General features: G+C 47.7%; 1 protein-coding gene across 1 annotated transcript in view; it reads left to right on the top strand.

Annotated features, from left to right (window-relative positions):
* Positions 1-13476: 13476 nt before the first annotated feature.
* Positions 13477-23764, top strand: part of NUP210 (nucleoporin 210) — a 99883-nt gene continuing 89595 nt past the window's right edge. The window contains exon 1 of the mRNA XM_021675727.2: positions 13477-13739. Within this exon, the coding sequence (XP_021531402.2) occupies positions 13573-13739 (167 nt within the window). The 5' untranslated portion in view covers positions 13477-13572. The remainder of the gene's footprint in view (positions 13740-23764) is intronic.

The following is a 23764-nucleotide window of genomic DNA, read 5'->3' as shown; positions in this document are numbered from 1 at the left end:
ATCTCAGATAAGACTTTGAAAAGCCAAGTCCAGCTATGCATTTATACCCTCAAATATCTATAAGTTGGGCAAATTCCTCTCCTCTTGAGGTCCCAAGATAACTTGGAATTCCTGGGGCTGTGAAAGTGACATTCTTTATTTGCCACATGTCAGGAACCTTGTACAGGGATTCTGTGTGAACAAGGTGTGAAGCCAGATTCCCTGATGAGCTTTAATTAGCTGTATAAGTCAACTTTGAATCTTTAAAGAAAGCATGCCATTCCATTCAAAGCCTTGGTAAAATAACCAATTTCTCCAACTGTGTCCTGTTACAAAAGAAAACAGATTCTTATTGCACTTGTGCAATTAGCTATACTGCCATAAATTGAGAATATTCACAAATAGTTTCCAAATTCTGAAGAAATCAGTTAGAGCACAACAAATATGCTCCAATTTTTTTTGTTTTTTTCTTGACACAGAGTCTAACTCTGTCACCCAAGCTAGAGTGCAATGGCATGATCTTGGCTCACTGCAGCTTCTGCCTCCCTGGTTCAAGCAATTCTCCTGCCTCAGCCTCCTGAGTAGCTGGGATTACAGGTGCCTACCACCATGCTCAGCTAAGTTTTGTATTTTTAGTAGAGACAGGGTTTCACTGTTTTGGCCAGGCTGGTCTCAAAATCCTGACCTCATAATCTGCCTACCTTGGCCTCCCAAAGTTCTGGGATTAAAGCATAAGCCATCACACCTGCCACATACCTGTTACATTTTATAGCTGATTATAAAACCATCTTTTAAAGAGGACCAAAATGAGACAACCATTGTGGATGACAAAAACATTTTAGGGCAGCCACAGATAAAGACATGACTGACATGGAAATTTGTTACCTCTGTGGCACACAGTCTGTTAATAATTATAATTATCACTGATACCATATACTAAGTCATATTAGAATTATAGGAGTTTGGCCAGGCACAGTGGCTCACGCCTGTAATCCCAGCACTTTGGGAGGCCAAGACAGGCAGATCACAAGGTCAGGAGTTTGAGACAAGTCTGGCCAACATGGTGAAACCCCATCTCTACTAAGAATACAAAAATTAGCCAGGCACGGTGGTGAGTGCCTATACTCCCAGCTACTCTGGAGGCTGAGGCAGGATAATCACTTGAACCCAGGAGGTGGAGGTTGCAGTGAGCCAAGATCACACCACAGCACACCAGCCTGTGTGACAGAGCAAGACTTGGTCTTGGAAAAAAAAAGGGCAACCAGCAGCCCTCCTGGCTGCTCTGCCTATGGAGTAGCTGTTCTTTATTCCTTTACTTTCTTAATAAACTTGCTTTCACTTTATGGACTCACCCCAAATTCTTTCTTGCATGAAATTCAAGAACCCTCTCTTGGAGTCTGGATACAGACTCCCTTCTATAACAGGTGTGTTTGTCAGAGGTGTGTGAACCAGAGCAACTCCATCTTGAATAGGAGTAAAATGAGGCTGAGACCTACTGGGCTGCATTCCCAGATGGTTAAGTCATTCTAAATCACAGGATGAGACAGGAGGTTGGCACAAGACTCAGGTTATAAAGACCTTGCTGATGAAACAGGTTGCAGTAAAGAAGCCGGCTAAAATCCACCCAAACCAAGATGTTGATAAGAGTGACCTCTGGTTGTCCTCACTGCTACACTCCCCTCAGTGCCATGACAGTTTACAAATGCCATGGCACATCAGGAAGTTACCCTATATGGTCTAAGAAGGGGAGACATGAATAATCCACCCATTGTTTAGCATGTCACCATAAAAATGGGCAACTAGCAGCCCTCAGGGCTGCTCTAGCTATGGAGTAGCCATTCTTTTATTTCTTTACTTTCCTAATCAACTTGCTTTCACTTTACTCTATGGACTCACCCTGAATTCTTTCTTGTGGGAGATCCAATAACCCTATCTTGAGGTCCGGATCAGGACCCTTTTTCTGTAACATGTTGACAGACTTTGGTTTTTCTTCCTGCAATATGGAGTTCAGTTAATGAAAAAATAGGGAAGGGACTGGAGGTAATTGTTTTCTTCTTTGGCGGTTCCAGACTTTAGGCAGATAAGGGAACTTCAGAGAACAACTTCATCCTATGCTTTGGGATAGACAGGAGTGGGAGAAAGGTCAGAGAGACCTGAAGGCTGTTTCTTCCGTTCAGCATGTCAAAGCTCCATACTTGGGGAGCTGTGCGTTGCTGAGTCCCAACAAACATCTGCTCTCAAAGATTTTCAATCAAGGCTTGCAGACACATGTACCAAAAGGTTGTTCAAATTGGCTGGACTCAGCCAGGTGTGGTGGCTCATGGCTATAATCCCAGCACTGAGGTGGGTAGATCACCTGAGGTCAGGAGTTCAAGACCAGCCAGGCCAACATGGTGAAACACTATCTCTACTAAAAATACAAAAATTGGCTGGCTGTGGTGATGGGTGCCTGTAATCCCAGCTACTGCAGAGGCTGAGACAGGAGAATCACTTGAACCCAGGAGGTAAAGGTTGCAGGGAGTCAAGATCCTGCCATTGCACTCCAGCCTGGGCAACAAGAGTGAAACTCTGTCTCACACACACACACACACACACACACACACACACACACAATTTGGCTAGACTAATTTACGCTTCTACCAGGGACATGAGAGAGTTCTTTCTTCCATCTTTGCCCAGACTTGATATTGTAAGACTTGAAAAGTTTTGCCAATCTCATCGGTGAGAAAAGACAGCTTGTTGCCGTTTTTTTTTTTTAGGCAGAGTTTCGCTCTTATTGCCCAGACTGGAGTACGATGGCACGATCTCAGCTCACCACAATCTCTGCCTCCCAGGTTCAATCAATTCTCCTGACTCAGCCTCCCAAGTAGCTGAGACTATAGGTGCCTGCAACCATGCCCTGCTAATTTTTTTGTATTTTTAGCAGAGATGAGGTTTCACTATGTTGGCCTGGCTGGTCTTGAACTGCTGACCTCAAGTGATCCGCCCGCCTCAGCCTCCCAGAGTGCTGAGATTACAGGCATGAAGCACGGTGCTGGCCCCTTGTTACTGTTTTAATCAGCATTTCCCCGGTTATTGAGAAAGAAAAGCAGATTTTCTCATGTATGTTGACCATTTGAATTTTCCTCTTCTGGTAATTGTCTGTCTGTATGTCTACCCATCTTTTCATTCTTATTTCTCCCTTTCTCAATACATGGAGAAGTATTTAGGGCCTACATTGTAAAAATGGCAGGAAAAGGTTTCTCTCCTTTTCTCCCCAACTAATTAAAATTTAAGCTCATAGCCAGGAGCCGTGGCTCATACAAAATTTAGCTGGATGTGGTGACTCATGCCTGTAAGGGAGGCTGAGGCAGGAGAATTGCTTCAACCTGGGTGGTGAAGGTTGCAGTGAGTAAGCTGAGATTTCACCACTGCACTCCAGTCTGGGTAACAGAGTGAGATCCTGTCTCAAAAAAAATAAAAAAATTTACCTCATACAATTTCTGATGAATACAAAACCCCCAAACATAAATTAATTCAGTCAAGCCAGGTAATGAATTAAAAGACATTACAGACCAGGTGCCGTGGCTCACACCTGTAATCTCAGGACTTCGGGTGGCCAAGGCAGATGGATCACATGAGGTCAAGAGTTGGAGACTAGCCTGACCAACACGATGAAACCCTCTCTCTACTAAAATACAAAAAATTAGTTGGGCATAGTGGTGGGTGCCTGTAGTCCCAGCCTTCCAGGAGGGTGAGGCTGGAGAATCACTTGAACCCAGGAGGCAGAGGTTGCAGTGAGATGAGATCACAGCACTGCACTCCAGCCTGGGTGACACAGTGAGATTCTTATCTCAAAAAAAGAAAAGAAAAGAAAAGAAAAGACATGACAGTTTAACATAGTCTAATGTGTACTTTTATGATGTAAGTATTGAAGTATTGTCAACTATTTAGCTGAATTTCGCTGGCTAATCACGCAAATGATTAACTTAAGCCTACTTAAGTAATCGTACTTAATTTTAAAGTAAGCTGCTCCTTGAGCTGAGAGGAAGACTGGGACATTTTACGGGAAGTCACCCTCCATCTGACAAGACAGGAAGACACCTGCCCCCTAAGGAAAAGTCTCAGATCAGGGCAAACAATCTGAAAGCTGCCAGATCAACAGAAGAAAATTCTTGCTTCCTCCTTAGGTGAATACAATGGAAAGTTGTGGAAAACCTAAATTCCCATTTGATCATTGTGTTGATGAGGCTGTGTGGGTGAAATGAAAGTTTCCTAACATGTCTTTTGTTGCCTGGGCATGATTTTTTTTTTTTTTTTTTTTTTTTTTTTTTTGAGACAGTCTCACTTTGTTGCCCAGGTTGGAGTGCAGTGGCACAATCTTGGCTCACTGCAACCTCCACCTCCCGGATTCAAGTGATTCTGCCTCAGCCTCCCAAGTAGCTGAAATTACAGGTACCTGCTATCACGCCTGGCTAATTTTTGCATTTTTTTAGTAGAAACAGGGTTTCACCATGTTGACCAGGCTGGTCTCGAACTCCTAACCTCTGGTGATCTGCCCGCTTCAGCCTCCCAAACTGCTGGGATTACAGGCGTGAGCCACTTCACCCAGCGTGGGCGTGAATATTTATTCATGAGTAATATACGATCTTATATATATACTCATTCGGGATGAAAGGACTACACTCAAAAGAATGAAATCAGAATATTCTGGTCTCATCTTAATCAGAATAAGTGATTATTTATATTAGAAGAATCCTTTACTGTTACCAACTGCTTTTATATTAACTATATTATTTATTTATTTATTTTAAGATGGAATCTTGCTCTGTCACACTGGCTGGAGTGCAGTGGCACGATCTTTGTTCACTGTAACCGCTGCCTCCTGAGTTCAAGCAATCTCCTGCCTCAGCCTCCCGAGTAGCTGGGACTACAGGTGCTCACTACCATGCCTGGCTAATTTTTGTATTTTTAGTAGAGATGGGGTTTCACCATGTCTCAAACTCCTGACCTCAGCTAATCCGATCTGCCTGCCTGCCTCCCAGATTGCTGGGATTACAGGTATGAGCCACCAGGCCTAGCCTTCCTTTTTAAGACTAAATATTATTCCACTGAATGGATAGGCCACATTTTGTTTATTTATCCATCAGTGGATGAATTGGATGGCCTTCACCTTTTGGCTATTGTGAATAATGTTGCCATGAACATGGGTGTACCATATGGGCTTTCAGTTGTGTTTGGGTATATACCCAGAAGTGGGACTGCTGAACCATATAGTAATCCTACATTTAATTTTCTGAGGACATATCATATTGTTTTTTATAGTAGCTACATCATCTTACATTCCTTCAGCAGTGCACAAAGGTTCCAGTTTCTCCACATTTTGTTTTCTGTTTTTGTGGGTTGTTTTTTTTTTTTTAATATAGTAGCCAATCTGATGAGTGTGAGGTGGTATCTCATTGTGGTTTTTGAAATGCATTTCCCTAATAATTAATGATGTTGAACATCTTTTCATCTGTTTGTTGGCCATTCATATACCTTCTTTGAAGAAATGTCTATTCAACTCCTTTGCCCATCTTTTGATTGAATTATTAGTTTGTTGTTGCTGAGTTGTAGGAGTTCTTCTATATATTCTAGATATTAACCTCTTATCAGATGTGTAATTTGTAAATATTTTCTCATATTCTGTACATTGCCTTTTCGTTACGTTGAGTTGTGTCCTTTGATGCACATGTTTTTACTTTTTTTTTTTTTTTAGACAGAGTCTCACTCCATCACCCAGGCTGGAGTGCAGTGGCATGATCTCAGCTTTCTGCAACCTCCACCACCCAGGTTCAAGTGATTCTTGTGCCTCAGCCTCCGAGTAGCTGGGATTACATGTGTGCCACCACGCTTGGCTAATTTTTGTATTTTCAGTACAGATGTGGTTTTACCATGTTGGCCAGACTGGTCTCGAACTCCTGACCTCAAGTGATCTGCCTGCCTCAGCCTCCCAAAGTGCTGGGGTTACAGGCATGAGCCACCATGCCCGGCCTGTTTTTACCTTGATGTAGTTCAATTTATTTATTTTTTACTTTTGTTGCATTGTTGAATTTTGATAACATACAAACTTTAAAATAAAACATTTTTTTTTTTTTGAGACAAGGTCTCAGTTGCCCAGGCTGGAGTGCACTGGCAAAATCATAGCTCCTGGCAGCCTAGAACTCCTGTGGTCAAGTGATTCTCCCACCTCAGCCTCCTGAGCAGCTAGGACTACAGGTGTGTGCCACCATGCCAAGCTAAATTTTTAAGATGTTTTTTGTAGAGATAGGGTCTCACTATGTTGTCCAGGCTATTCTCACTCCCCTGGCCTTAAGGAATCTCCAACCTTGGCCTCCCAAAGCATGAGGATTATAGACATAAGTCACTGACTTGGCCTAAAATAAAACATTTTTTAAAAATTGATCCTTTATTAGCAATGCATTGTACATGGATGTCAATTTACAGAATGCCTAGAACAGAATGGCACCCAGATACATCAATTCAGCTCATGTGTTTGTTCCTGGAGTAAGCTTATAACTTTTTGGAATCATTTGAGCTTGCTTCAGGGACAGTTATTGCCCCCAACCCTTATGGTACTATACATTGTTGTGTTTAAACAGTAGATTTGAGATAACCAGTGATAGCACAATGACTATAAAGACAAATTTGAATTACTGCTATTCAGCTATCCTATGCTGAATGTAACTAAAAATACATTAATGTAATTTTAAAAATATTATGCCACTATCTTTTCCTTTTTGGCTATAATAGTTATTTTGTTTAAAAATTTTGCTGGCTTGCTTATATATAGAAAGTTTAATAAAAGAAAATGTTATTTTTTTCCTAGAAATTGTTATATTTCATGTTTATTACTGAAAATAATATTGTCTTATAAAGGAGGAATGGTTCCAAAATGATCCTCCCTAGGGGGTCCAATTTGCTAGTTGTGCTATGGAAGGTCTGAACTACCCAGGAGGGGCCAGGCCAGAGGAGTGAGTGTGGGAGGCAGAGGTGAGAGAGGATGCCTCGGAGGGCCTGGGGACCACAAGCAGGAGTTTGAATTCTATGTCAAAGGCACCTGGGAAGCTCTGGAGGGCTGGATCCCTGAGGGGTGTGCCATGATCTGTGTTGACCACTCTGGCACTGAAAGGAGCTCAGAAGCAGCAAAAGTCTATTAGATTCTCCAGAGAAACAGAATAACAGTGTGGGTGTGTGTGTGTGTTGGAGCAGGGGGTTGTAGAGAGGGAAGAGATTAGGGGAATTGGTTCACATAATTATGAAGGCTGAGAAGTCCCAGAGTCTTCTGACTACAAGTTGGAGGCCCAAGGAAGCTGGTGATATAATTTGGTCCAAGCCTGAAGGCCTTAGAGCCTGGAGATATGATGGAGTCCAAAGACCTGAGAGCCTGGGGTCGGGGTAGGGGGGTGCTCATATAAGTTCCTGAGTTGAAAGGCCTGAGAATCAGGGGCTCCAATATCTAACGGCAGGAGAATACGGATGTCCCAGCTCAAGCAGACAGTGAATTTGCCTTTCCTCCTGCTTTGTGTTCTAGTTGGGACCTTAAGGGATTGGATGATGTCCACTCATATTGGTGAGGGCAGATTTTTACTCAGTCTGGTTCAAATGCTAATGTCATTCAGAAACACCTTCACAGACGCACCCAGAAACCATGTGTTACCAGCTATCTGGGCATCCCTTAGCCCAGTCAAGTTCACACACAAATTAACCATCACAAAAAGGGACTGTGCTGCTGTGTGGGTTGGGGTAATTCTAGAAAGTAAGGAGTAGAGCCTGCACTCTTCCAGTGTTGGTGGCCTGGTGATGTCTGAGGACCCACTTGTGTGTCCAGCTAGGGTTGCTGGAATCAGATTGAGGTGGCTGGGATAACACACGTGTGCCTGGACTTCCAAGGATGCCTGAAGATGTAACAAGCTGGCTGCCATCACTTATTCTGCAGCCATCATCACCTAGTGACGCCTGTGGGGAAGGACCCAGGGACCTGCAGGAAGCAAACAATCGCCAATCCCGGCAGAGGCTGAAGGTGGTAAGTGTGAGGAACACATTCTGAGAAAGAGTAAACACATCTAGAAAAGCTGCTCACGGATGTGAGTGGGAGGCATGTCTGGGCCTTGACTTAAGCAGCAATTTCTGTAATTAAGTGGTGCCATTCTCTTAAGTATGACGGGGTTTTTGGAAAGCACTTTGCAAAGTTGGAAGCCATTCCAGTGCTCCTGGTGTTTGTTTTCTTTTTTTTTTTTTCCCCCAAAGCCAGGGTTTCCAGCTCAGAGGTGATGTTGAAGGTCCCTTTCCTCCATTTCCAGAGTCCATGAATAAGCCCCGCCCCCACCGCCCCGATTCATCACTCGCTAAATCCCGGGGCCGAGGGAGCGAGACTCGTCGCTGCGCTCTCCCCACTCCCGGTGCCCGCTCTGCTGCTGCAGTAGGGCCCAGGAGAGGTAGGACTCAGCTTGGGGACATGTGAAAACACAAATGTCTACTCCAGAGATAAAGGGGCAACATTTAAATGCAAGAGAAAAAAAGAGACGGGGAAGGAAACCTATAGATTGAAAGAGACTTAAAAGACATTCCAATTAATTCCAATGTGTGAGCTTTACTTACATCCTCATTCTTAAAGCATAAACTGTAAAAAGGCATTAAGACATGTATGAGACAGTTGGAAATTTGAACTCTAACAGTAATTTATGACCATAAGATTACTGTTAATTTTTGTATGGGCGATAATAGTATTGTGGTTATATTATATCTATAAAAGGGTTGTTATCTCTTAGCGATACACACTGAAATACAGATGAAATGACCGGATGTCTTGGATTTGTTTCAAAATGAGATAGGGTGGGGCGTGGGGTGACTGCAGAAGCAGCAGAATTGGCTGTGGATTGTAGCCACAGGACTGGACAGTCATGGGTTTCATTACACCATTCTGTCTACTCTATGGCTCTTTGAGATTCCCCATTGCAAATGATTCTTAAAAATTACTGTTTGGCCAGGCACAGTGCCTCATGCCTGTAATCCTAGCACTTTGGGAGCCTGAGGGGGGCAGATCCTTTGAGCCCAGGAGTTCGAGACCAGCCAGGGCAACATGACAAAACCCTGTCTCCACAAAAAAAAAAAAAAAAAAAAGCAAAAATTAGGCAGGTGTGGTAGCACACACCTATAATCCCTGTTACTTGGGAGGCTGAGATGGAAGGATTGCTGGAGCCCAGGAGGTAGACGCTGCAGTGAGCCAAGTTAACATCACTGCACTCCAGCCTGGGCGACATAGTAAGATCTTGATTCAAAAATAAATAAATAGGCCAGGTGCAGTGGCTCACGCCTATAATCCCGCCGAGGCGGGCGGATCACAAGTTCAGGAGATTGAAACCATCCTGGCTAACACAGTGAAATACCGTCTCTACTAAAAATACAAAAAAAAAAAATTTAGCCCGGCGTGGTGGCACATGGCTGTAGTCCTAGCTACGTGGGAGACTGAAGCAGGAGAATCGCTTGAACCTGGGAGGTAGAGGTTGCAGTAAACTGAGATCATGCCACTGTACCCCAGCCTGGGCAACATAGCAAGACTTTGTCTCAAAAAATAAATAAATAAAAAGATACAAATAAAAATTACTGTTGTCACAAAAAGATGGTGGATAGGCTCTAATAGATAGGACAACATCCTCCTAGGAAAAAGTTAATTGCCTTGAAAAATCTCTCCATACTTGTATGCTCAAGGAGAAAGGTCAAGATTAGTATGGTTTGTCCTCAACACTGCCTTGTGTTTGGTCATCTTCCCACTGAAGGCCCTGAGAGCAGGTCTTGGGCCTCAGCCCTGAGCAGGAAATAGTATCTGACGGTAATTGGAAGACATTCTTTTGTTTCGCTGTATTTATTTTATGGCTACTTCTATTATATTTTGCAAACTGATAGTGGCTTTTTGTTTACAGAAGAGACAAAGTTTGCTTCTTAAGTAAGTATATGTAAACACTTTGATTTAAAGATAGGAAGTAAGAGTGCAGGTGGCACTCAGATATTATTTTTAAAATGTTTTAGGGTGGTAGAAGTTTGGAAGGCACTGATGTGGGTCAGGAGACATTTTCTATCTGGTTTTAGTTATCAGGTGAGTAACCAGCTCACTCAAATCTGTGGCTTCTTCCAGCCCAGAGGGTCCCTGTGCCCAGGACAGAAGGCGTAGAGCCCATCGTCCACGGCTGCCTCCCTGCATCTCAAACACTGACACCCAGAGAAGGGGCCCAATGCCAGGGAGTGGAAACAGCCCACACAGAGAAGGTGGGGGTGGCCTCTACCCACGGACCCCGACTTGGCCCCAGATACATCCCATACCAGGGTTGTATGCAAGTGAAAAGGGGGTCTGGGGTCAAGTTTAAGGAAAACGTAAAGGGATAAAATCTCAAATGGAAAATGTTTTACCCATCATTTTGTTGACTTCCTTTTTTTTTTTTTTTGAGATGGAGTTTTGCTCGTCTCCCAGGCTGGAGTGCAATGGTGCGATCTCAGCTCACTGCAACCTCTGACTCCTGGGTTCAAGCAATTCTCCTGCCTCAGACTCCCAAGTACCTGGGATTTCAGATGCATACCACCATGCCTGGGTAATTTTTCTATTTTTAGTAGAGATGGGGTTTTGACGTGTTGGCCAGGCTGGTCTTGAACTCCTGACCTCAGGTGATCCACCTGCCTTGGCCTCCCAAAATGCTAGGATTATAGGCCCATTTTGTTGTCTTCCATGGATTGCTTTCTGCTGAGAAAATATCCTAATTGCCTTAAATCACCTGAAACGTAGCTGTTTAGCAAGCTGTGTCCACTCAGATGTGTTTTGCTGGGCCGGTCTGTACGATTCTTTTTTCTCCGTGTAATTAAACTTTTTTTTGAGATAATTGTAGATTCACATGTAGTTGTAACAAATAACACAGAGGGATGCTATAATGTGTGCCCTTTACCCCGTTTCCCTTAGTGGACATCTTGCAAAACTATGGGATAATATCACAACCAGGAAACACACATTTATACAGTCAAGCCACCGAGCATTTCCATCCCAGGGACTCCTCATATTGACCTTTTATAGCCACATCACTTCCTACCTTGTGCTGTCCCTGACCCCACATTCACTCATCTGCTCTATACTTCTATAATTTTGCCATCTCAAGAATCTCGTATAAAAGCAGTATACAGTATGTAACCTTTTGTGATGTTTGTTTTCCAGTCAGTATAATTCCCTGGAGCTTCATCCAAGATGGATGTATCAACAGTTCATTTATTTTTGTTGCTGAATAATATTCCATGGCATGGATGTGCCACAGTATGTAATCATCACCCATGAAGGACCTCTGTGCTGTTTCTGGTTTGGGCCTATTTGAATACAGCTGCTATGATGAACATTTTATGTACAGGCGTTTGTGTGAACATTAGTTTTCATTTCTCTAGGATAAATGTCCAAGAGTGAGATTTACCTGCCTGGCAAGACATATGTATGTGTGTATATGTGCCGTATTTCATACATACATATGTGTGTGCGTGCCATATTATATATATATGTACATATATATGCTTGTTTATACACAAAATTTCTCTGGATATATACTAAAGTGGAAAACACTGATTGCCTAGGGGGAAGGATATTGGGTGATGGGGAGGGAGAGGAATCACTTTCACTTGGAACCCTTTTGAGTCTAAGTTTCAACCATCTGTCTGGATTTTTGGAAAACAAATCAATAAAACGTACAACCCGCAAGACACCCGCAGACTTCCTCACAAATACCCACTCTGAGGCTGCCTTTTCTGCACATGTCTGTCTTTTATTTCTTTAAAGGGAGCCCATTGGAATTCCCCTCCCACAGGACCTGGTTCCACACAAGGCAGACCATCACTCCCTTAGTTCTGGGATCTCCAGAGATTTCCCCCAAAACACGTTCCCTCAGGCTTTAAGGGTGACCTTAAACACCCTGCATCACCATCCAAAAGCCCCTTGATCCCTGAGGGGCAGGCTCAGCCCATGCAGGCCTCGCTGAAGCCCAGTGCGGTGCCCATGCTCAGCCCAGGGACCACCTCCTCCAAAAAGCCTTCCGAGCCTAACTGACATTCATCCTCTCCTTCCTGGTCACCCCAGTGGCATCGTTGTGTGTCTTCCTGGCTGGTCGGCCTCCACTTCCTGCACTCCTTACACAGTCGGCCTGTGCACCCTCACCCCGCCCTTTCCTGATCTCCCACTAGGCTGGGCCTTCTCTGCAACGCTAGATTCTTATTTTAGCAGCACCAAGCAGTCAGGTGCCTGCTGACACATGCCTTCATGCAACTCACGGCAAAGACCGCTAAAAGCCACAGAGCACAGCGCGGAATCTAAGACCTTCCATGGGTGTGCGAGTGGATTCTGTGGTGCTGAACTTTCTTTTGTGGGTGTGGGGGCCGTGGAGAGGGTTGTGCTCTGGCAGCGCTGGCGCCCGAAATGACCTTTGGGTAGCCTCTAATGGCTTCCGCAGCGGGTGAAGCAGGACAAGGGCTTGGGGTGCCCTGGCTGAGTGATCTGGGGGCCATTCAACCAGTTTTCTCCTGGAGAAGTGGGGATCTTAAGGCCTCTCTGAAAGATTCTCCCCGGGGCCTGAAAGCTTGGGGGGACACCTCCTCCCTCCTCAGGCCCGGTCCCCAGGCGCAAGACCACTTGAGCCAGCGGCGTGCGTCAGCAGGAGAGCAGAAGCTGGAAGAGGACAGGCCGGAAGACAAGTACCCCCAGAAGGTCGAGAGAGAGGCCTTCCTGGTACCACGTAGCAGTTAGGTCGGACTGGGACACTTCCCGTTTACAGGAGACTGTAAGACTCCTCCTGCCTGGCCCTCACTTGGGGCTGACGCCATTTTAGGCCTCAGCCCCTCTGCAGCCAGGCGCTCATTAAAACAGCGTGTTACTCCACACCATCTCGTGTTGTTTGTTGGCGCTTTCTCGGGGATCGAACCGATAACAGAGCCTTGCAGTGAGGGGGCTGAGGAGGAGCGGGCCCGGGCCTTCAGCCCTTCAGCAGCTGGCTTCCCTTTGCGAGTCCCGGGTCCCTCTTCTGGGAAACATGGGCTGGGACAAGGCAGGCGCCGGTTTCCCGCATCCCAAATTGAGGCGTGTGTCCCTTGGTTGCTGACCGTGGGTCGGGGCCTGAGCGCAAGGTCCACAGCCGGCGGCGTGGCTCCACCGCCAGGGGCGCTGACCTGAGCGGGATGCGTGCTGCGGGGCAACCGGGGGCTCCCCCTACGGCCTTCTATGGTCTAGGGGTCCCCACGGGCGTGCGCGCTGGCTCAGCCTTTCTCCACGCGGGAGCGCCCCAATTCCTCTCCCTCAGCTCCCGGGGCCCGGGCGCGCGACCCATCTCCCCGCCCCGCGACCGGGCGCGCGGGCTAGGCCGGGCCAGGGGGTGGGGTCGCCGCGAGCTCGGCCCCCAGAGTTCCCGCGCTTGGGCCCAGGAAGCGGCCGCAGGAGGCGGCTCTTGCCCCGCCCCCGCGCTCATCACCTGCTGGCCTGGCGCTCGCGGGCGGGAGCGGAGGGCGCCAGGGGGCGGCGCGGGCGACCGGGCGCAGGGTCGCGGGAGGTGACGCGCGGCGAGGATGGCGGCGCCGGGCTTGGGGCCGCTGCTGCTGGCGCTGTCGGTGCTGCTGGCCCTGGGCCCTTCCGCCGCGGCGGCCAAGCTCAACATCCCCAAAGTGCTGCTGCCCTTCACGCGGGCTACGCGGGTGAACTTCACGCTGGAGGCCTCGGAGGGCTGCTACCGCTGGTGAGAAGCGCGGCCGGGTGGGCGAGCAGGCGGGGGTTGGGGACCGTCTGGGCCTTCGCGCTGAGAGGCCGCGCGGGCCCTGAGAGGCCGGCAGGTGCGCGGCGCGCTCTCGCTGAGCGCCCGGAGGCGGCTGCCGGAGCGGCGGGTGCGCGCGGGTTGCCACCAATGCTCATGGCGCCGCCCGGGCCTCCGCGGCGCTGAGGCGTGAGCTGAGCCTGCCGTGCCCCGCGTGTTTTGGGTTTTGCAGGAGGAGGGGTTGCCTGGGGAGGGGCGTCTGGGGCCGCAGGGCCCGGGCCGACCTGAACTGGGATGGGGCGCCGGGGCCCCTGGGTCGCACTTCCCTTGCCTCTGGGACCCCGGCTTGGGTTTGTGTGTGACCACCCTCGCCTTGGCGTGGGAAGTGGGTCTGTGGGAGACGAAGCGCAGCGCCTAGCGTCCCTGGGAGGAACGGAGACCTTGGAGGAAAGGAGTTTTGGAGGAAAGCCCAGGGGCCGCTTTACAGAGGCCAAGTGAGGCGAGGTTGGCCGGCGCTTCCCCTCAGGCTGCCTCGGCGCCGGTCCTGAAGCTCCGGGCATTTCAGTCACCTTCCCTCCTGAGTTGGGAGTTCTCCACGGGGTTGAGATGTGGAGTGTGACCCTGTGTCACCAGAGGGAACCATGAAGCCAGAGGCCGACACTGACAAGGCGGTGGGGTCCAGCCCTTCCATTTTGCAGACCGGGGGAAATGGAGCTCCTGCCCCTGGCAAGGCTGAGGGGGCGCGACTGAGCCTCCCGGCCCTGCTTGGGGTGAAAAGATGGGATTCCGCCCTTCCCACCGCCAGGATACTCATTGGTTGCTCCCTTTATTTCTCTGTTTCAAGGCTAAATCAAGGTTGAGGCAGAACGTGGACCACATGACAGCGCCACGTGTGTGAGCCTGGACATGTGCGTGTTTAAGCCCGTTTGAGTATTAGTCTTTGCGTGTATATAAGTGTGATGCCTGGAGCTCAGACCAGCCAGCTTTCTCTGTTGCTTGCACTGCTTGCCCTATTTCTTTTCTTTCTTTCTTTCTTTCTTTCTTTCTTTTTTTTTTTTTTTGAGACGGAGTCTTGCTTTGTCGTACAAGCCAAAGTGCAGTGGTGCAATCTCGGCTCACTGCAACTTCTGCCTCCCAGGTTCAAGCAATTCTCCCGCTTCAGCCTCCTGAGTAGCTGGGATTACAGGTGCGTGTCGTCTGGCTAATTTTTGTGTTTTTGGTAGAGACAGGGTTTCACCTTGATGGTCAGGCTGGTCTCGAACCCCTGACCTCAAGTGATCCGCCCACCTCGGCCTCCCAAAGTGCTGGGATTACAGGCGTGAGTCACCGCGCCCGGCCTGCTCTATTTCTTTTTGAAGGTCTCCTTCCTGAAATCAGGATATACTAGGTCAGCCCATTGCATTTTGGGATTAGTGCTTTATGCGCCTGGAGGCTCCAATTTCTGGCCTGATGTCAGAGGCTGAACTTGAGCGTTAGGTTTTCTGTATCCCAGTCTAAGTTCTTGTCTTGTGTGGGAAGATCAGCCGTTAGTCAGTACTGTGGCAGGGATACATGCTCATTCTCTTGTTGAAGTTGTCTCTCCTCTTAGTATATGGGAAAGAAAGAGGAAGCTGATTATTGAAAACAGCTGGCTTCAAGTGAATCCCTTTGGATATATTTGTGTGCTACATTCTCTGAGATTCTATAGCTGCACTTTTTTTTCTAAACTAACACCCCCCCCCCAAAAAAAAAACCATCACTTTCTTTTCTGAGAGGAGCTGAATGGTGTTGGTGGATTTTAATTTACTTGGTAGGAGAAAGGGAAAAAACATTCCTAATCTCTGATGCATCAGAGAAGTGCTAATAAGTACCTTATAACGTGTTTGGTGTTGATCTGTAGCTTGTATTGTAGATGTGTGACTGCTATTCAAAGTGTCTTCTCAGGGGTGTTTGGTGATTGTGATTTCCCCTTAACTTCACAGGAAGACATTCTGTCAATCAAGCATTGAGAATATTTTCTTTATTTTTAGTAGTGCTCTTCCTAGTGTAGTCATCTATTGCTCCAGTTTTGAAGAATCTCCTCTGGAGATTCTAAGAGCTGGCCTGTAGACATATATCTGCAGTCCTCTAAACCTGGGAGGAACATTACCTCTTCATCCAGAGAGTTCATTGTTAAGTCTCTGAGATGAAAAAGAAAACGAAAATTCTGCCAGAACCTGTGGAACATTTGCTCATCCTTTGAATTTGCAGCTGAGCTCCAAGTTTATAGAAATCACTGTGTGTGCCTGAGCCAGCAGCTTCACGTTTACTTTTCCTATTTTTTTTATATTATAGCATCAAAATTGGATAGTTTTAGCCAGGGGAACCTTAGAGATCATCTAGTTTAAACAGCCTGTATTTCATATGGGAAAATCTAAGCCACAGAAAGGGAAGTGATCTCTGGGATGTCTTGTAGTGATGGAGACTAAGTTGGGGCAGGAGCTGCTGGGACCCCTCCCTGTCCCACCCCATTAGACCTGGGGACTTGCAGCCTCTGGCTAATTTGCCAGGCTCTAATTGAGTCTCTCCAACTGCACTCAGCCCACATTGGTTTTGTGACAAGTTCCTGATTCCTTTTAGATATTTTGCATTATTGAAAGTGCTCCATAAAGTATATTTCATTTGCTCCTTTTAAAGGTATCCTTTTATATACAAAATGACCTTATATCGAAAACTGGGAGAATAGATGAAAAAAAGAAATCATGCAGGGCAGGGAAGGGCGGCTGCCTGCAGGTTGTCCTGCCTTCAGGCAGAGACCAAGCTTTGAGCTTTTGTACCCATTGTCAAGCAGCCATTGGTTCCCTTTGGGAAGGGGGTGTTGTTTCACTTCCCAGGCCTCTGACAGAGACACCCTGTTGTGAATTACAACCTGCAGCTCCCCTGGCTGAGGTGAGGAGGGGATGTGGACCTGCCTGGTAAACAGCATCCAGATATAGCATGCACAGTACCCGCCGTACCGAGCTGTGCACAAACTTCTCCTTTCCTGCTCCTGACAGTCTCTCCTGGGCACCTTGAAGCCGCCTAACATGTGTGCCAGGCCTGGTCCTGCACCAGGGTATACACCCTCTCTTACATGGTCTGGGGCACTTCTCAGTCACAGGTGTAAGGATTCTTAGGCAGGTGGAAGCCCTTTTAGGGCCAGGGAGTGCACTGGTCCCTGTGCTGTGGAGCTTGGCCTTGGAGCGTGCTATACCCCAGGGAGCTCAGATGACCCCTGGGGAGTCCCTCTGTCTTTTCTGAGGGGTGACTGTGGGAGGCCAGAGGCCAGCACCACCCTTGGGTATGGACATCCCAGGTCCCTCTCCCTGCCCCGGCAGGGGAAGCTGCAGCAAGTCCCCTCGAAGGCCTTCATGGGTGAAGTTGGGCAGGAAGGGTGAGGGAAGGGCTTCCTCTGGCTCTTCGGGAGACCTCTCTGCATGCTGAGCCAGGTCAGAATGTCATTCAGCCCAGCTGCCTTCTCTTGGGCTCAGGGACCCTGAGCCTCCAGGACAGGGGCAGGTCGGCACAAACTAGAAACCACACAGTTGAGGCAACAGGGCCTGAAGGAAGTTGCCACAAAGTCAAAATAAAAAATTCACAAAGTGAGCCCGGGCACGGTGACTCATGCCTGTAATCCCAGCACGTTGGGAGGCCCAGATGGGTGGATCACCTGAGGTCAGGAGTTCGAGATCAGCCTGACCAACCTGGTGAAACCCCGTCTCTACTAAAAATACAAAAAATTAGCCAGGCATGGTGGTGCACACCTGCAATCCAGCTACTTGGGAGGCTGAGGCAGGGGAGAATTGCTTGAATCTGGGAGGTGGAGGTCGCAGTGAGCCGAGATCGCACCATTGCACTCCAGCTTGGGCAATGAGAGAGCAACTCTGTCTCCAAAAAAAAAAAAAAATTCACGAAGTGGAAACAACCCAAAAGTGGAAGTTGAATTTGACGGGAGGGCCCCATTTGCTCTTTGTACTTCTTTCACTTGGCCTTCTCTGAGCCCACATGTGTACTTCTCTCCTTTGAAAGTGTGTTTTCCCTGCATCGCTCAATTTGTGTGCATGGTGCACCCCCACACATTAGGCCAAATCTCTGTCTGCTTTCTTATGCCAGGCCTTAGAGTCACAGGCTTTGGTCGATTGTGTTATCATCTGGGCCTATTTGGTGGCATTTCTGGCAGTTAGAAGGTGGGGTGGAGATGCCAGAGCTCCTGCAGGGCCTGAGAGAGGGCACATGGTGAAGACCTGTCCTGCCTGAGCACCAGGCGACATGCACTAGATGGACAACACCTCTTTCACCAACAAGGGCTGGAGAGTCACTGAATAAGAGGTGACAAGTGTCTGTAACTCTTACTATGAGCCAGACACTATTTGAGGTCCTGGGACGTGACAGTGAAGCAGCAGGAGATGCCCTCCTTTCTGGGACTCACAGGTGATTGCAGGAGTTAAACAGTTAATTAAGATGAGATCTGTGGATACATCTCAGGCAAGTGCGTTTTGGGAAGGGCGCTCAGCATAAGCCTCTTGGGAGTCGAACTAGGAGTAGAATGGGATTGAGCTGGAGGGGACAAGTGCAAAGGCCCAGAGGAGAGGCAGAGCTTGTGGGAAGTGCACAAAGGAAGCTCGTGTGGCCCAGGCTGAGGGGCTGGGAGGTAAGGTGGAGAGATCGGCAGGGCGGAGCCCTGTGGGTCCTTGTGGGCTGTGGTTAGGAGACAGGAAGGAGACTGTCAGGTCAGGTGTTGGGCAGGGTTAGACTGGGCCTGGTTTTTTGGGCCTTGTTCTCCCTTGGCCCCTGAGGACTGTCTGTAGCTGTGGCCTCTGCAGGGCTGGATCAGGCCTTGCTCAACTCACTTCATCAGGCCTGCAGCAGGGAGGTGCCAGGAAGTGTCTGTGGACTTGGGTTGACCTGGGCCTTGGGTGATTTTCTTCCTGCTTCCTTTGTGGGTCCCCCACTCTGCCTGAGCTCTGTCAGCCCCACAAGGTGGCTTCCACTCTGCAGACCCTGCCTTTGTGCATCGTTAGGGGCTGGACCCTGAAGTTGGATGGGAGGTGGCCTGTGTCATCCCCGACCCTCACCCATCCTCATTCTTTGTGCAACTCTCACTTCTCTTTTCTTTTCACTGTTGCCTTCTGGCCTGACCCAGGTCCCTGAGTTCCCCTATGCCCTGCCTAACTCCTGTTCCTGTGTTGTGAAGAGTGGGGAGCACCCCCTCAAAGGCAGTGCCTGCCAGACGCCAGCATGTTCTGTGTGCCAGTGGGGCCTCATACAACACTGGGAATGAGAAAGATTTACTCTTTAAAAACTCACTGTCAGTTCTTTAATTTTCCTTAAAATAAAAGTTTTCTTCTGGTGTCCATACGTGGTTTACATATTTTTTTATTTGAAATTGTGGTAAAATATATACAACATACAATTGACCTCCTTAACCATTTTTAGGTGTAGAGTTCGGTGGCATGAAATACACTCACAATTGTTGTGCAGCCACCTCCACCATCCACCTTCAGAACTCTTTCATCTTCCCAGACACTCTGTACCCATTAAATAGTAACTCCCTATTTCCTCCTCCTTGGGCCCTGGCCACCACCTCCTTTTCACTGCACTTTTTGATGTTTGCCTGTCTCCCAAGAGAACAGGCAGACACTCAGAGTCTTTGTAGGCGACAGCTTCCCCCCAGGACCTAGTGACACTGCTGCGAGTCATCCGGATGGATGGCAAATGGTATGAGATTTGTATTTACACTAGTATGTAGGTTTCCTTTTTATTTTATTTTATTGAAATGGAGACTTGCTCTGTCATCCAGGCTGGCATGATCTTGGCTCACTGTAACCTCTGCCTCTCAGGCTCTCAAGTGATTCTTCTGCCTCAGCCTCCTGAGTAGCTGGGATTACAGGTATCTGCCACCACACCTGGCTGATTTTTGTATTTCTAGTAGGGACAGGATTTTGTCATGTTGGCCAGGCTGGACTCGAACTCCTGACCTCAGGTGATTCCCCCCCGCTTTGTCCCCCCAACGTGCTGGGATTACAGGTGTGAGCCACCACACCTGGCCAAGGTTTCCTTTTAAAATCATTTTTTAGTAAAGAAGAATCCATTTAAAATATTAAGAAAAGGGCCAAGCGCGATGGCTCATGCCTATAAACCCAGCACTTTGGGAGGGTGAGGCAGGAGGATTGCTTAAGCTCAGGAGTTTAGGACCAGCCTGGGCAACATAGCAAAACCCTGTCTCTACTTTAAAAAAAAAAAAAAAAAAAAAAAGCTGGGTGTGGTGCAGGCACCTGTGGTGTGGGCACCTATGGTCCCAGCTACTCTGGAGGCTGAGACAGGAGGATTGCTTGAACCCAGAAGGTCAAGGCTGTAGTGAGCCATGATTGTACTAGTCTATCCAGCCTGTGTGACAGAGTGAGATCCTGTCTATTAAAAAAGTTAGGCTGGGTGTGTTGGCTGGCCAAGCACACTGGCTCATGCCTGTAATCCCAGCGCTTTGGGAGGCCGAGGCAGGTGGATGACCTGAGGTCAGGAGTTCAAGACCAGCCTGGCCAATATGGCAAAACCCCATCTCTGCTAAAAATACAAAAAAAAAAAAAATAGCTGGACATGGTGGTGGGCACTTGTAATGCCAGCTACTCAGGAGGCTAAAGCAGGAGAATTGCTTGAACCCGGGAGGCAGAGGTTGCAGTGAGCCGAGATTGCACCACTGCACTCCAGCCTGGGTGACAAGAGTGAAACTCTTTCTCAAAAAAAAAAAAAAAAAAATTAATACAAGTAGTACCTGGATGTGACTGGGCTAGGATGGGTGTCCAAACAAGAGAAGCCTAACGGTGGGGAGGAGGGGCTGTCGGCAGGCACAGGTGTCTAGGCAGCTGCCCCTGCTGGCCAGAGCCTGCAGGTCAAGAGGCAAGGGCTTCCAGTGTTGCAGAGGGGATGTGGGGTGGGGTATGGCCAGAGGGAACCAAAATGAAAGAACCAATTTTTCTGTTAATTTCTTTGCATACTATGCCCTCACTTAATCTTGACAATGAACAATAAAAAAATCTTTGGTAAGAATGACTGCACTCTACAAATGAGGAGCCTGGGACAAGAGCCTCCCAGCTGGTTAGTGGCAGAGCTGTGTTTAAAACCAGCCTCAGATCCAGAACCACACTCACTCTCAGGTGCCTGGGGAAATGTGGCACCCTTCTCAGCTGATTGTTGGTTTACCCAGTCTCCTTCAGCTGGGTTTTAAAACCTCAGTGGTACTTTTATTTTTTTGAGACAGGTTCTTGCTCTGTCACCCAGGCTGGAGTGCAGTGGCACAATTATAGCTCACTATAACCTCAAGCTCCTGGACTCAAGTGATCCTCCCGCCTCAGCCTTTAGAGTAGTTGGGACTCTAGGTGTTAGCCACCACGCCCAGCTAATTTTTAAAATTTTTATTTTTTATTATTATTTTTGAGACTCACTATTGACAAGGCTGATTTCAAACTCCTGGCCTCAAGCAATCCTACCTTGGCCTCCCAAAGTGCTGGGACTAAAGCCGCATGCCACCACACCTGGCTACCTTTCTTTCTTTCTTTCTTTTTTTTTTTTTTTAAAGAAATGGGTTCTTGTTGGTCAGGTGAAGTGGCTCACGCCTGTAATCCCAGCACTTTGGAAGGCTGAGGTGGGCGGATCACAAGGTCAGGAGATTGAGAGCATTTTGGGCAATGTGGTGAAACCCTGACTCTACTAAAAAAATACAAAAATTAGCTGGGTGTGCTTGTGCGTGCCTGTAATCCCAGCTACTCGAGAGGCTGAGGCAGGAGAATCGCTTGAGCCAGGGAGTTGGAGGTTGCAGTGAGTTGCCATTGCATGCCAGCTTAGCAACAGAGTGAGCCTCCATCTCAAAAAAAAAAAAAAAGAAATGGCATCTCACTAAGTTGCCCAGTCGGTCTCTCAAGTGACCTCCTACCTTGGCCTCCCGAAGTGTTAGGATTACAGGTATAAGCCACCATGCCTGGCCCAATGGTGCTTTTAAAAATCCGTATTAGCCAGGAGCAGTGGATCCCGGCTATAATCTTGGCACTTTGGGAGGCCAAGGTAAGTGGATTGCCTGAGCTCAGGAGTTCGAGACCAGCCTGGGCAACACAGTGAAGCCCTGTCTCTACTAAAATACCAAAAAATAAAAATAAAAATAGCCGGTGTGGCAGCGTGCACCTGTAGTCCCAGCTACTCTGGAGGCTGAGACAGGAGAATTGCTTGAACCTGGGAGGCAGAGATTGCAGTGAGCCGAGATCACAACACTGCACTCCAGCCTGGGCGGCAGAATGAGACTCCATTTCTAAAAATAAAAATAAATTAAAAGTTAAAAAAAAATCAGTATTAAGGATACATTTGGAGGTGGGGGCTGATTTATGTGGATGTTAAAGCCATCTTCTGCTTGGGGCTGGAGGCAGCACCAGGTAAAGGTGGGAGGCCTGTGGTCTTGTTTTGAACTCTGTGTACCTTACCACAAGGGAGCAGAAGAGTGTCCGGACTAGGGGTTCTGAGCCAGACTACACCAAGGCTGTTTCTAGGGATGTGGCTTCATGAAGGTCACTTAACATCCATGCAAAGGATTCCTCATGTATCAAATGTGGGTTTTAATAGGATTATTGGGAGGCAAATGAAACATTTATGGTATGTTTCACTCTGTGATTGACGCATCATAAGCATAGAATAAATGAAAGCTGCAAGATCGATGCCAACATGGTCAGGTTCTGGTGAAGGCTGTCTTCTAGGTTTTAGACTGCCTCGCAGTCCTTGCAGCATCCTGGAGTGGTGGGAAGGGATTAGCAGCTCTGCAGGACCTCTTTTATAACGGCCCTCAGTCCATCCATGAGGGCTCTGACTTCATGACCTAATCACGCACCAAAAGTTTCACCTACCAACATGTGTCATCACTTTGGAGGTGAGGATTTCAACATCTGAATTTTGGGGGAACACAGACATTCAGACCATAGCAGGCAGGCACCCACAGAACAATTGAGTGCTGTTACTGCAAGGTATGTGGAGGCTGGGCATCCCAAACCCAGTATGTGTCCCCCACAGAAATGACACTCATAGGTCAGCTACTTGCCTGTTGACAGCTGTTTGTGGGAAGGGCAGGGGAGGCCTACAGACCCTGGGCTTACAGGGGAGCTGGTGTGATCAGGAATGACATAGAGCAGAATAGGATCAGGTGCCTCTGAGGAGGCAGGCTGGCTGTGTGACAGTACCAGAGTTCAATCTCAGTAGCCGTCAGGGGCACACCACACCTGCTGCACAGAGCTTTTGGGATGCTCTGAAAACACTTGCAAAGCATGAAGCCCTAGATGCCTTCTATTCCACTTGGTACATTGGATAAAATTAACTTTGTAATTAAAAATCTTTTTTCTTTTTGAGATGGGGTCTCACTCTGTCACTCAGGCTGGAGTGCAGTGGTGTGATCTTGGCTCACTGCAACCTCCGCCTCCCGGATTGAAGCAATTCTCCTGCCTCAGCCTCCTGAGTAACTGGGATTACAGGCACATGCCACCACGCCTGGCTAATTTTTGTATTTTTAATAGAGATGGGGTTTCACCATGTGGGTCAGGCTGGTCTCGAACTCCTGACATCATGATCTGCCTGCCTCAGCCTTCCAAAGTGCTGGGATTTCAGGTGTGAACTTAAAAACATTCTTATAAAGAAAATTCTAAGCCCAGATGGCCTTGTCTATAAATTCCCTGAAATGTTTAAAGAAGAAATGATACAGGTTCTTTACAGACTCTCAGGAGAGAGAGAAGGAGCAGTCGTTTCCTAATTCACTTTTATGAGGCCAATATTACACTCACTACAAACCAGATAAAAGCATTATGAGAAAAAACCCCACAGACCAAAAGGACAAAAATTTTAAATACTAGCTAGTCAAATCCAGAAAAATAAGAATAATATATCATGACCAAGTAGGGCATATCCGAGGAATGCAAGGTTGGTTCAATATTTTAAAAACACTGTAATTACCATTTTAACAGAAAAAAGAAGAAAAGCCATATAGTTGT

Source organism: Aotus nancymaae, unplaced genomic scaffold, assembly GCF_030222135.1.
Source record: "Aotus nancymaae isolate 86718 unplaced genomic scaffold, 86718_ANA_hifiasm-v0.15.2.pri h1tg000046l, whole genome shotgun sequence".
NCBI classification, from domain to species: domain Eukaryota; kingdom Metazoa; phylum Chordata; class Mammalia; order Primates; family Aotidae; genus Aotus; species Aotus nancymaae.
Note: the sequence above shows the minus strand (reverse complement) of the source record. Positions and strands in the feature narration are given on the sequence as shown.